Here is a 12,561-nt window from a genome sequence, read left to right as displayed (position 1 = left end):
AGCAGAGAAGGCAAACGGTGTCCTGTGCTGCATTACACAAAGTGTGGCCAGTGGGTCGAAGGAGGTGATCCTGCCCCTCAAACTCAGCCCTGGTGAGGCCACACCCGGAGTCCTGCGTCCAGTGCTGGGTTCCCAAGTACAAGAGAGACATGGCCACAGTGGAGAGAGTCCAGCAAAGGGCCACAAAGATGATGAAGGGACTGGAGCATCTCTCCTTTGAAGAAGGGCTGGAGAGCTGGGACTGGCTGGCCACGAGAGGAGAAAGCTGAGTGGGGCATCTGCTTGATGTATATAAATACCTGATGAAAGGGCACAAAGAGGACAGAGCCAGACTTTTTCCGGTGGCCCCTAGAGACGGGAACTGAGGCAATGGGTGCAAGCGGAAACACAGGAGGTGCCTTCTGAACATAAGTGAACACTTTTAGACTGTGAGAGTGACTGAGCACTGGCACAGGTTGCCGAGGGAGTGGTGGAGTCTCCCTCCTGAGAGATATTCAGAAGCCATCTGGACATGGTCCTGGGCAACAGCTTGAGGTGGCCCTGCCTGAGTGAGACTGGACCCCAGATGACCTCCAGCAGTCCCTTTCAACCTCAGCCATTCTGTGATTCTGTTTCACGTTGAACAAGCTTTCACTAGTTAAAAAATAGTGCACATTTTCATATCAATACCTCCTCCACATAGTCATGGCCCACTGGCTGGACATCACTCTGCAAGGCAGCAAGAGTTGTGGGAGTCACTGGTTCAGCTGCTGTGTCTGCTTTTACTTCCTGTGATTGTACTGTAGCAGCAGGAGGTGTTTTAACACTTTCGGCTGATTTCATTTCTTCCACTTTACTTCCTGTTGTCTGCAGCTTATTGCCACCTAGAAGTCAAAAAAGTTAAATTGTTAACTTTAATAAAATGAGAATGTGATTACACAGGATGTGCAAACCGAAGACTTTATTTGTGAATATCAATGTTCTGGCCAAAGTATTCTCAATATTTTAAAATTATTTTAAACATAAACATATTTATAATATTTAGAATATTTATAATACAATTTAAGTTTTTCTAAAGTAAGTTTAAGAACATTCAAGTTACTTAAATACTTAGTTTTTTATTTTAGCAAGAAAAACTTTTGCTTCATATAATTGCAATTTTCATGCCTTTTTAAAATAGATATGACTGAATGGGAACAACACAGCAAATGTAATTTAATAATCTCTTTTTTCTTTTGTAAATGGATCTAAAAAAGTACTTCAAAACCTTGTAATGTTTCTATTAACAAAGCTGGTAGCATACTCTCACTGTTGAAACTGCATAGGTCTTTCCTTCAAGAGCTGGATACCTTATTGTTGAACAGCTGCTTCCCATCTGTCATGCTCAAAAAGTTTCCACCGTTAGATTTTCACTCTTACAAGGATGTCTCAGTTGCCCAGTTATCAACCGCAAACCTACTGCAGGTTGGCTTTACTGCCCAGGCTGTAAACTGAAGTTAGGATCAACTGGACTGTAAACTGCAATATTCCAGCAGCTACTACATAAGAAACCAAATGTGGGACACTTTGTATGAAGTTAGAAGCGTCCAAGAGACGTCATGTGGAGACAACTGGGCAGAAAACACCATAAATTTTGAAGCAAAACTTTTATTTATGCTCTATTTTCACCTATCAGTAATTCTTCAAACACATATCTACTCATGCATAAAGTTAACTGAATACATTCATATTTGCTGCACTAAGTCTTAAAAAAAAAATAGAATAGGTTAGGTTTCAAAATAAAGACTGACTTCTGTACTTGCCAACAAAGTTTATTTTCGGTGTAGATATTTTCTTTACAGCTATATTAGCAGCAGTTGAAGATGTTTTGTTGTTGGACGCAGTGTTAAGTGGTGTGTTTGCCGTGGGAGTAAGAATTTTCACTGCAGAGGATGCAACAGAGGAGTTCACAGTACTGTTGCTAGTTGCTATATTTGAAGCAGAGGCAGTTGGTTTGGAAGCAGATGTGGATGTTGAGGAAGTAGCTTGGGTAACCACATTTGGTTCAGTTGAAGGAATGGGTTTGCCAAGTTTTGTGTGCAACTTTACTACCTATAAGAATAAAGAGAAATTCATAATATGATCTCCCTGTGGTAACTGTGAAAAACTATGTAACACAAACGTCGTTATAACAAAAAAAAATCCACATAACTAAAAAGTTGGCTAAATATAATATATAATGATAATATATTCCATAAACCTACAGAGCCACTGGGCAGAACCCAAAAATTAAATAAGTTGGCTTATTAATGAAAGAAAGAACACCAGGCAAGTCTACCTAAATTGTAATTTCTGCTCTTGTACTAACAAAAAATTATATAGGGAAAATTGTTTTAAAGCTGCTATGAGATTTGTTTACTTTAATAGGAATGGCGTTATTGATGCCACTTTGCATTCTGAGATGCAAAGAGCTATAAAAACTGAGTATTAATACTGTATCTGTTACTGACATAAATCTTTCCAGAGTTATGAGGAAAACCTGTAATATCTAAACAAACATTCTACATTGCCATTGCATTAACTATTGTATAGCCAAATTTAAAATACAGGCCCACAGTCTTTATTCCGGAATGCCCACCTAACTGCACCCAAACAGTACGGAAAACAAGCTCAGCAAGTCTTCTAAACATACTAATTGTAAAGTCTACTACAGGACGTTGTTCCCTGTTCCCACATGACAATTTTCTCTGCAAGAAATACCATGGAGTGATGCATAACAGTCCTGTCTCTTGGCACTGACTCAGCTTACAGTGTTTCAAAGTACACTTAAAGCTTCACAGCACCAGATAAATAAGACAAATGTCAAGAAAGGTCCTGAAAACTATTGAGAGCAAAAGCATGCTACTGCATGTCCTCATTAACTCTTTTTCCCATCTTACTCAAAACCTTCTTCCTACAGTTTACATACTCTCCCTAATACAGCCTCTCCTCACTGATGCTGTGGCAATATTCTTCCCCCTCTCTCCCAACCAGGCCCCTCCAATATTGAGCTTACGGATAAGTTTGAAAGAAAATACAGAACTACGTGTCTTTAAGCAAAATAATTCAAATTATATAGTTTCTGCGTATTTTATCATCTCAAGGATGAGAAAAAATGACAAGATGAAATATACGACTGACCTGTATGGTAAGAATAAGAGAAAACTCTTACTTTCTGATGCTTTGCTCCACGGATATGGGCAGCATAAGCATCTGCCCCTGTACAAGACACATCACAAAGCTCACAGCGCAACTGATTCTGAGTTCCACGAGCAGAAGTGCTGCTGTTATTGGTGTTCTGAGAAGCTTTTAATGCGGCTTCTTTCTTCTTGTGTTTCTGACCTTCTAAGTGCTCTTTGTAAGTCTGTTCAAATAAACAATACGCACACAACAAACCATTTTGTATTGCTTTTTCATCATTCATGTGAATACATGTAATACAGAACATAGCATAAACCTCATACTTTGTTTAAGAAATACTTCCTACACTGAACATTTCTTCCATGTGACATGCTCTATGGCATTAGCAGGCCACTTCCAAGACCAAGAAATTTTCTTCTCCAACCCCAGGACTCCACTTCTAGATAATACAAGATGAGCTTTTCTTCTACTTTTAGGTAATACGATACGGGCTTGTCTAATTTCTCTCTTCCTCAATCAAGTACTGGTCAACAGATATTATCATTGAAAACCTGATAAGATCAGAAAGCTGTAGTTTCCTGCACTGCATTCAATTATTCTTGATTTTGAATTTTCCACAAACTAGAAGACTACAGTGATTAACTGTATCCAGAGAACAACAACAAAAAAAAAAGCAATTCAAAAGAAGGTAGCACACAAATAAAGCTGTGCTGAAAATGAAAGGCAGAAGTTGTTACTTGTTCCTATACCAACACTGGCAATCTAGAGAGCAGACAAGGTGGGAAATAATGACAAGTTTACATAAAGAGCAAGAACTGTTCAGCTAGACATGCACATAAACACTCTGCATTAATAGGTATCTACCTTCTAAGCAGTTGTACCCATTGCGAAACTAAACTGGGATGCTGGAATATAATGAACATTAAATTTTCAGGCTTACCATTTACAAAATGTATGTAATTCCACAATTTTGAAAAAAGTATTTTCTAAGAAGTTTGCTACGTTAAAAAGCAAATCAAATGCAATGTTTAGAATATTTCCGATGTCAAAAGCACAGCTGAAGCTTCTCTGTACAAGCTAAGGGGATATATCTTTTTGTTTTCTCAGAGGAACCCCTTCCATAATAGCGCATACTTTCCTTTTATTATTTTTTTAATAGAATTATATAATCAGATCTTTAAAAATTAATCAGTATTCTTAAAAGGGTCAGGTTTTTTAGCTGAAGAAATTATGGCTAAAGTGTATAGCAGAATATTACATAATACAGGTACCTGTGGTCCAGCACAGCTGATCTTACAAACATCACAGTAGTGGATCTGGGGTGGTTTGGGAGGTTGTTTTGGTTTCAGTTGCTTATTTTGGAATGGTGCCTTTTTTGTAAAGGTGGTCCCTGTCCAAGCAGCGGTTGCAGCAGCAGCAGCAGCAGCTGCTGCTGCCTGTTTCTGTTGCTGCTGCTGCTGCTGGTAATAGGACGATGCAGCTGAATACACTGCAGCTTCATAGCCAGAATAAGAGGTACCTCAAAGATCAAAATAAAATAAATGTTACATCATTGTACATCATGTATCAATTACATAACACAATAAAAGAAAACATGTTGCATAATAGACTTGAAGGAGGCAGGGAAGGATATAAACAATTTATTAAGATCTTCTTAGGCAGTCTGAATTTTTCTTCATGTTTCACAGTACGTAAATACATAGATATCAATTGTATCAGGAAGAGTTTTAATTTTAGACACATCTTTGCAAACACACAGTTAGGTTAGAGGTATGAAAGCATTCCTAAAGAATATGCGAAATTTCCTGGTACATCTGGTAAGAATGAGTATAATATAACAAGAGTTCTAATAAAAGATTTATCAAAGACACTTGAAATAAGCAGTCTTCTAGAACCAGATTTACTGTTCAAGCTTCAAAATGGCAAGGAAGACAGACCTTATGTAAATGAAAGCGGGAAAATGAAGATAAAAAAAGAATGGCTAGTGCTATTATATTTCACTGATTTAAGTTATTTTAGTGCATAGGAGCTGCTTGCTTGCTAAAACCTGAATATTCAGTCCTTGATTTCTAGTATCAAAGTTGAATAAATCAAGGAAACTGGTCTTTCATACCTTTAAGCCAATTTTCCCATAAACTTTCTACATCTACTGCTTCAACTATTTTAATCCTCTGATCAGGCTCTGTCTCAAGGAAGTCTTAAAATCCCTTTTTAAACAGAAAACAGAACAAAACAATTTCAAGGCAGCTGTGATATGCCAGTTCATTACCATCTTGCCAGAAAGTTATCATCTTTTCATGTTTAACTACTTCTTGGATTTCTAATGTTTGAAGGGACGTCTTTTTAAGCACCTATTCACCTCCCATTTTAGGTCAAGACAACCCAAATGTACAAGATTTAGACTGGTCCTCCCTGTCTCTATAGTTGCTGTTGATGGCAGCACACTCTCTTCCAATTTCACTGAGTAGTATTTGCATGGACGTGTTTCCTTATTTTTTTCTGTCTCATATCTTTTCTCTCCAAACCTTACAGTAAGTCACAAAACGCCACACACAGAACGCCAATGCTCTGCATATTCTCACATGTAACAAAATAGGCATATACAAACATCAAACCTCTTCTAAAGATACAGCAAAAAATTTTGCCATTATAACGACCGAACTGATTGATACATATCAGTAGACTATGATGAACTGAAAACAAACTGCTAAAATTCTGAGTATTTAAACCCTCTCCTGTAACAACTGCAACGATCCCAGCAACACAATATACAAAATTCTTACCAGAATAAGTAACTGCTGTTGTACTGTATGTCGCACTTTGAGTATAGGATGGAACAACAGTAGCTGCAGCTGCTACTGGCTGCACAGTAGAGGATACTGGATATATAGAAAACGTAGTTGTTGCTGGACTTGGAGTTGCAGGTTTTATAGCTGTCACTTGTCGTGTTTGCTGGGCTTGAGTATACTGAGTTGCCCCCTGGCTATATCCCGCTTTTGGAGCTGATAAGGATAGAAAATAAAAGTGTAGAAACATTGACATATTTTAGCTGAATGAAATGCAAATCATATTAAGTGATACTTAATTATATGCTGGGCGATAAATGTGTAATGTGGTTTTGGTGTTGGGTATTTTTTTTTAGTTATGGTTATGCATTGTGTACCATGTATCACACAACTGTTAATCATGTCACAGCTCACACTAGTTAGCCTCAGATTTCTTTATTTTTAATTGCGATGCCCTGTTTTTAAACAACCTCCTCATTCAGTGGTTTTACTAGAACACAGTAAATGAAAGTACACTTAAAGATTCCTATTAAAGTTAAAAAAAGTAAATAGAATGTATACTTTGTAGCAATCATGAAACTAATAACTACATACATTAAGTAACTAAAAAAGTAAAAAAGTCTTTCTAAGCAAGTCACCATATGAACCCACCAGTGACTACTGGAGCCTACTTCAGCAATGTTTCTAGACACATCAACAAGACATTTGCCTAGAACTAAGTTTTCAGTATGTTTAAAAACAATCTAAACCTCAGATACAGCTACATATGGAAATGTCACAATAATGTTCAAGTTCTAGGAAGAGCAAATCTTTCTACATGTTGAGAGAGATTACACGACTAAACTAAAAAAAAAGAATCTGGATTATGTGAAATATGAAACCCCCCTATTTTTAAGTTATTAAAGTAGCACACAGACTGTGTATAATGACAGCAGTTTGAATCATGCCACCCACCTGTCTGGTAGTACGACTCAGCTACTGAAGGCTGAGGCTGGGCAGCAGCAGCCACAGCTGCTGCAGTTGCTGTCGGCTGTTGATAGTATTGTTTGCTGTCATAAGCTACAGCTGGGGCAGTAGATCGAACATAAGAATAGGAATCCTGCAAATTCAAAAAAAAGGAGAAAAACAGTGACTTTCTCCTTCAAGTATATACCTGCAGTAATAAAAGTCACTGGCAGAGTCAAAGAAACAATGTGTTTTCTTCTGGTTTGCTGAGGTAGATTAAAAAAAACCCCAAGCATTTACAGATACAGTACATACAAATAAATGCATTAAATAAATTTATTTTTACAGATACTTCAGGCTTGAAAACAACTCTGATCATCTTTTTCAGACTTTAAACAGGAATTAACCTCATGCCATTAAATCACTTTCCCTACCAAATTATTTTTGTTACTGAAAAGCAACTCCTCTCATAATTTTCATAATGACTGTATCAGTTTACATTTCTGTAAAATATTATGTGAAAAACCACTACAGATCTCCACAAAATGTGAATTTCTATAAAACTCAATAAATTCACAGGTTTACAAACATGACCCTTTATTTGCTCTAAAAATCCCATCACTAACAATACTTTCCTTGGTTTTGTTTTTTAGAGTATGAAAGTGGTACTTTTAAAGCTTTCTTTACTTCTTGATATTTCAAAACTAGTCCATTAAGGAACTACATCTTATCTACAATAGCAAGGCAAGCAGCCAATTTGACACATCTAGAATTCACGAGATGGCTAGTAAGCTTAGAAGGGGAGGGCGTGGAAGCCACTGTATTTATGAACATATACTCTCTCATCCTCACCATATTCATGGTAAAGCATAAAGAGTTAATCTACTGAGGGGTAGTAAAGCATGAATTACTATAGCTGAAAGGCACTGAGATATAAAAATTATTTTTATTTCCAAGAAATGCAACAATAAAATCTATGTTCCATCCAACCAGTGTAAAATAAAACTATTTTTATGCAGTTTAGGGGACTCTCTTTTCTATCCAAATGCATCTCATAGCTGACCTGGTAATTATGAGTACCTGAGCTATGAGAAAATCCTACTACGTCATGATTCATTACCATATGCAACAAATTATAAAAGCTATACAAAAGAACTGACAACATTCAGCAACAACTCCTTTTAAACAAATCAAAATACTAATTAGACTCTAGATAATGTCTTGGTGAGTTTAGGACTAAAAAGTTTCAAAAAATATTACAAGACACATCTTATTTCAGCATCCAAGATCGAAACAGACAAACAGTTCCCTTTTGTAGAAGGGAACACGAGGTTAGGCAGTGACCTCACAAAGGGTACCAAAAACCACCCAAAGGCTTGTTCCTGTCCTAGGACAATGTTCTATTCTCATATGTTCAGTACTAAGAACTTCTGTGGCACTCAGGAACCTGACAAAGGAACACTACTACTACCTCCACTGAAAACTTTTATCTGAACAGTTTTTCCAGCTACGTCAGTTCCACGACCCAGTTTACTGCATGCCACTGAAACATTTAAGCTAGTTGAGAGAAGATGGTACTACTCTTTTCAATAGCAGTTTCACAAAATCACTTGGAGATAAACATCAGTTCATTACTTATTGTGCCAATGTCTAGACCTTAGCTCCTGCAGTACTAGCGATGATAATCCTCTATACAGGACATATGAGACTGCAGCCACTTCACATTCTATCAGTTTTTGCTAAGTAATTTGACTTGTATTCAAACTGTGATTCAGACAAGAAAAAAATATAAGTATCACCACATTCTCTTTTCCAAAGAGGCCTCTTCCTTTTACCACATCATTAAAAATTGTACAACAGAAGCTTGTGGTTTTTTTTTTTAACCCACCTGGTAATTCTGCGTAGTGACAGGAGGTGGTGGTGGTGGGGCTTCTTGTTGCCTCTGTGTGTAACCATAGTCCGTGGCTGTGTGTGCTGTAGGGTAGCCGCCGTACGCGGCAGCTGTTGCGGCAGCTGCAACGGCTACCGGGGCAGGCCTGGCTACTGCGACTGTAGCTGCTGCTGGAGCGTAGGCTGCAGTCACGGTGTGTGCAGCAACCGGTGCCTGGTGAACGGTGTAGCTAGCAACTGTAGTTGGATGGGAATAGGCTACACCCGAAGCTGGCTGCTGGCTATATTGGAAAAGGACAGTAAGTAAATAATTATATCAATCCAACATACTAAACTAATGCCTACACATTTCAAAATCCCAGATTTGATTAATACTTCTCTGTTCAACAGACAGACCTGCAGCAGCTATCCATCTATGCATACACTTTAATCCTGCACTGTTGTTCAATAATATTTTAAAATCTTTATAGGGTTTCACATCTCCATAGCACTATTAAAAGGTAATTCAAAACCAACTCCATGCCTAGCAGAGAAGTAGTAACCTGTATTTTTCAGAAGAAAATGAAAAATAAAATCTCACATGAAACAAACATACTCAGTGGTACAATGGAACTGTACCGTTATGCTCAAGACCAAAAGGAATAAAAAGTTACAGCATTTTTCCCCCAATATTCTCTCTGACATAACTACCAGAAACAAACCACATTTTAACTATAGATACCATTATTTTTGCAAAATACATTTCCATAACTCCCTTGTGGTTATAGTAATTTTTATTGGTTTATTTTTATGAAAATTGATTTTGTCATTTTAACTAAAGCAGAACCCATTAACTTCAATACCTTAAAAAAAAAAAATAAATCTTAGAACAGTGATGTGGAAAATTTCATTACTACTGGACTTCCATGCCTGGAATCCACCTTCTGCCCATCATAGGCCCGATTGCTTAAAAGACCACTTGCATTCCATTCAAATTTAATTCAGCTGTGAGTGGTACTCACAATTACATTTCATTTAATTTTCAATTTCTCAGTACAATAATTGAAAGAAAACAGCCTGAAACACTTTGGTGTAGCTTCTACCACTGCTTGAAACAATTCCTCCTACTTGACATACATAGGAAGGCTCTGTTTTGTTAGTTTAAGGTGAGAAATTGGACTCCACCAGAAAATTCAGGAAGACTATTTTATCATGGTAAAAGTGAGTAACAGCCTATAAAATCAGACTGCATTACCTACATATCTAACAGTACAGAAGTGTAAAATAGTCACAAATTTGAAGGTAACTATCATTATCATATATATCTGCTAAAACCACATTAAATTGAGGAAACAGAGAGCAGATTGTTTAGCTCAGGCTGCAGTTGAACACATCACCAGTCCAATCCTGCCAATAGAAAAGTCTTGCTCCAACCTACCTTCACTCATACTCTTCCCTCCTCTCACACAATAACCCCAGCTGTGCTTTCTTATGTCATCCCTGGTGCTAGTTCTGCTACTTGTCAGGATACTCAGTGCATTGATTTAAGTCATTAATCTAGCAGAAAATGGTGAGAATAGTTGTTGCTTGCTGGGCTCGTAGAATCCCATGGTAGAAGTGTTAGAAACACTGGAGCTTACGAAACAAGTCTGCCAAGTGCCAGAACGCACATAAATTATGCATAGGGAAACAGGAAAAAAAACCCCAAACAAACGGGAGTAGGAGAAAGAACAGGGACCTGTCCAGGAAGCATTAACTTGGCTCTGTATCATATTCTGTAACAGTACCAGCCAGTTTATTAAAGAAAATGCTTTTGTTCTCAGAATATATATGACTAAAGCTACGTGACATTTTTCAGTATTTAATATCGTGAAGAGGATTATGATCATTATCACCAGGACAATTAATAAGATTCTGGTACAGACAGTTTCACTTCTCCTGTGCTATTTTTGTATTGAAATTTCTTATCATGGTATAGAATTAACTGCCCAAATCATATGATTTCTAAGGCCAGTACAGTTCTATGACCATGTTTACTTTAGCAAATCTGTTCCCCTTGCTTCTGCAACATCATGCAGAGCTAGTGATCGAGTTTGCAAGACTACAAGAAAAATATTCTGGAATTGACTGCTTCATCCTTTTTAGAAGTTGTTTTACATTATGTTACAGAAATTCATGGTCACATCTTTTCTAAATTTATCCCATTCCCTTTTCTCCCTGAAAACCTTCCAACTGTGCCCAGTTCTGGGCTCCCTAGTTTAAGAAGGGCAAGGAATTACTGGAGGGAGTCCACCAGTGGGCTACAAAGATAGTGAGGGGCCTAGAGCACCCTTTCTTATGAGGATAAACTGAGAGAGCTGTGTCTGTTCAGCCTGGAGAAGGCTGAGAGAGGATCTCATCAATGTTTATAAATGTCTGAAGGGCAGGTGCCAAGAGAATGGGACCAGACTCCTTTCAGTGGTGCCCAGCAACAGAATGAGGGGCAACAGGCACAGACTGAAGCACAGGACGTTCCATCTAAACATGAGGAGAAACTTCGAGGGTGCCAGAGCACTGGAAGAGGCTGCCCAGAGAGGTTGTGGAGTCTCCTTCTCCGGAAACATTCAAAACCTGCCTGGACACGCTCCTGTGCGATCTGCTCTGGGAGACCCTGCTTTAGCAGGCGGATTGGATGAGATGATCTCCAGAGGTCCCTTCCAATCCCAACCAGTCTGTGATTCTGTGATTAAAATTACCAGACATTTTCATGCCATTAACATATATACTTTTGTGCCAACTTCTTCATTTAACTTACAAAAGTTTTTATTCTTCTTTGATAATTAGTGTCTCATCACATTTGCTGAGATGAACCTATCTCCTCTTAGATTATTTTACCAGGCTGCCTATTCCACTGATCTTTCTTGCAGTTCACCTTTGTACCTATCCCAGTACTACTCTTCTTTCTTGACTACAGGTGGCAAGACCCACATGCACGATTTCAGATGAAGTTTCAGCTGTGCTACTCACTCTATTGCAGACCATGCTCTCCTTCCAACAGTCTAGCTTCCCCAGAGCAGCTTCTTGTAAAGTTACCTGTGTGTTAACAGTATTTTCCTCATATCAAATATCACGACACATCATACTAATAACAAATACTAAGCAAGACTCAGAACCCATCCCTAGGGAACTCCACTGCAATTATTCTTATTTGATAATTACTCATTTAATTTGTCTAACTGTACTAATACTACTAACCACCTCTACCACTCTCTACAATTGTTTCACTAATCTCTACCTTAAGGAATAACTCTCCCTACTGCACCACATCAAGTATTTCAACTTAATCCAAATAAATAAGACTCCAAAAGATCTACACACGTGATCAAGCTATTAGAGCAACAATGAAATACAGCTGAGCCATGGTAGCAAACCACATGCGTGTTATTTACCACAACAAAGCAAGTAATTCTATTTAGCTTAATCTCCTAACACAGCGGGGAAAAATTGAACCGAATTACTCTGTATGTGCTATGGGCTAAGGGCATGCAAACACTCTTCAGCCATTCTTCAGAAAAATTAACATTCTTCAGCCATCACTACTCCATACTAGCTATTAAAATAACTAGATTAATTTGTTGGTAACTTTAAACCCCCTTATCAAAACCCAGGATATTCAAGAAGCAATTAAAACCTTTTTCTAAACTCCACAAAGAAACCGTAGCAGTGTTTTTGATACAGAAAAATAAATACGGACTTCCAAAGTGAAAAAAAGCTGGCAGCACACTTAAAATTAAGTCAGAAGCTGGCTGGGAGGTAGAAATTGCTGAAAAATAGCAATAAATGA

The 12,561-nt window shown here is 37.9% G+C and overlaps 1 protein-coding gene across 2 annotated transcripts in view; it reads right to left on the bottom strand.

Moving 5' to 3' along the window:
- ZFR (zinc finger RNA binding protein) overlaps positions 1-12,561 on the bottom strand; it is a 47,821-nt gene that overhangs the window by 19,470 nt on the left and 15,790 nt on the right. The window contains exons 3-9 of one of the 2 annotated variants that reach the window (XM_080363015.1): positions 8,758-9,040; positions 6,879-7,023; positions 5,922-6,140; positions 4,410-4,657; positions 3,170-3,361; positions 1,770-2,070; positions 670-863 (exon numbers count right to left, since the gene is read on the bottom strand). In XM_080363015.1, coding sequence (XP_080219141.1) covers positions 670-863; positions 1,770-2,070; positions 3,170-3,361; positions 4,410-4,657; positions 5,922-6,140; positions 6,879-7,023; positions 8,758-9,040 — 1,582 coding nt within the window. The remainder of the gene's footprint in view (positions 1-669; positions 864-1,769; positions 2,071-3,169; positions 3,362-4,409; positions 4,658-5,921; positions 6,141-6,878; positions 7,024-8,757; positions 9,041-12,561) is intronic. The other variant, XM_080363016.1, reaches the window with a different exon arrangement.

This window comes from Nesoenas mayeri (assembly GCF_963082525.1).
Source record: "Nesoenas mayeri genome assembly, chromosome: Z".
Lineage (NCBI taxonomy): Eukaryota > Metazoa > Chordata > Aves > Columbiformes > Columbidae > Nesoenas > Nesoenas mayeri.
Note: the sequence above shows the minus strand (reverse complement) of the source record. Positions and strands in the feature narration are given on the sequence as shown.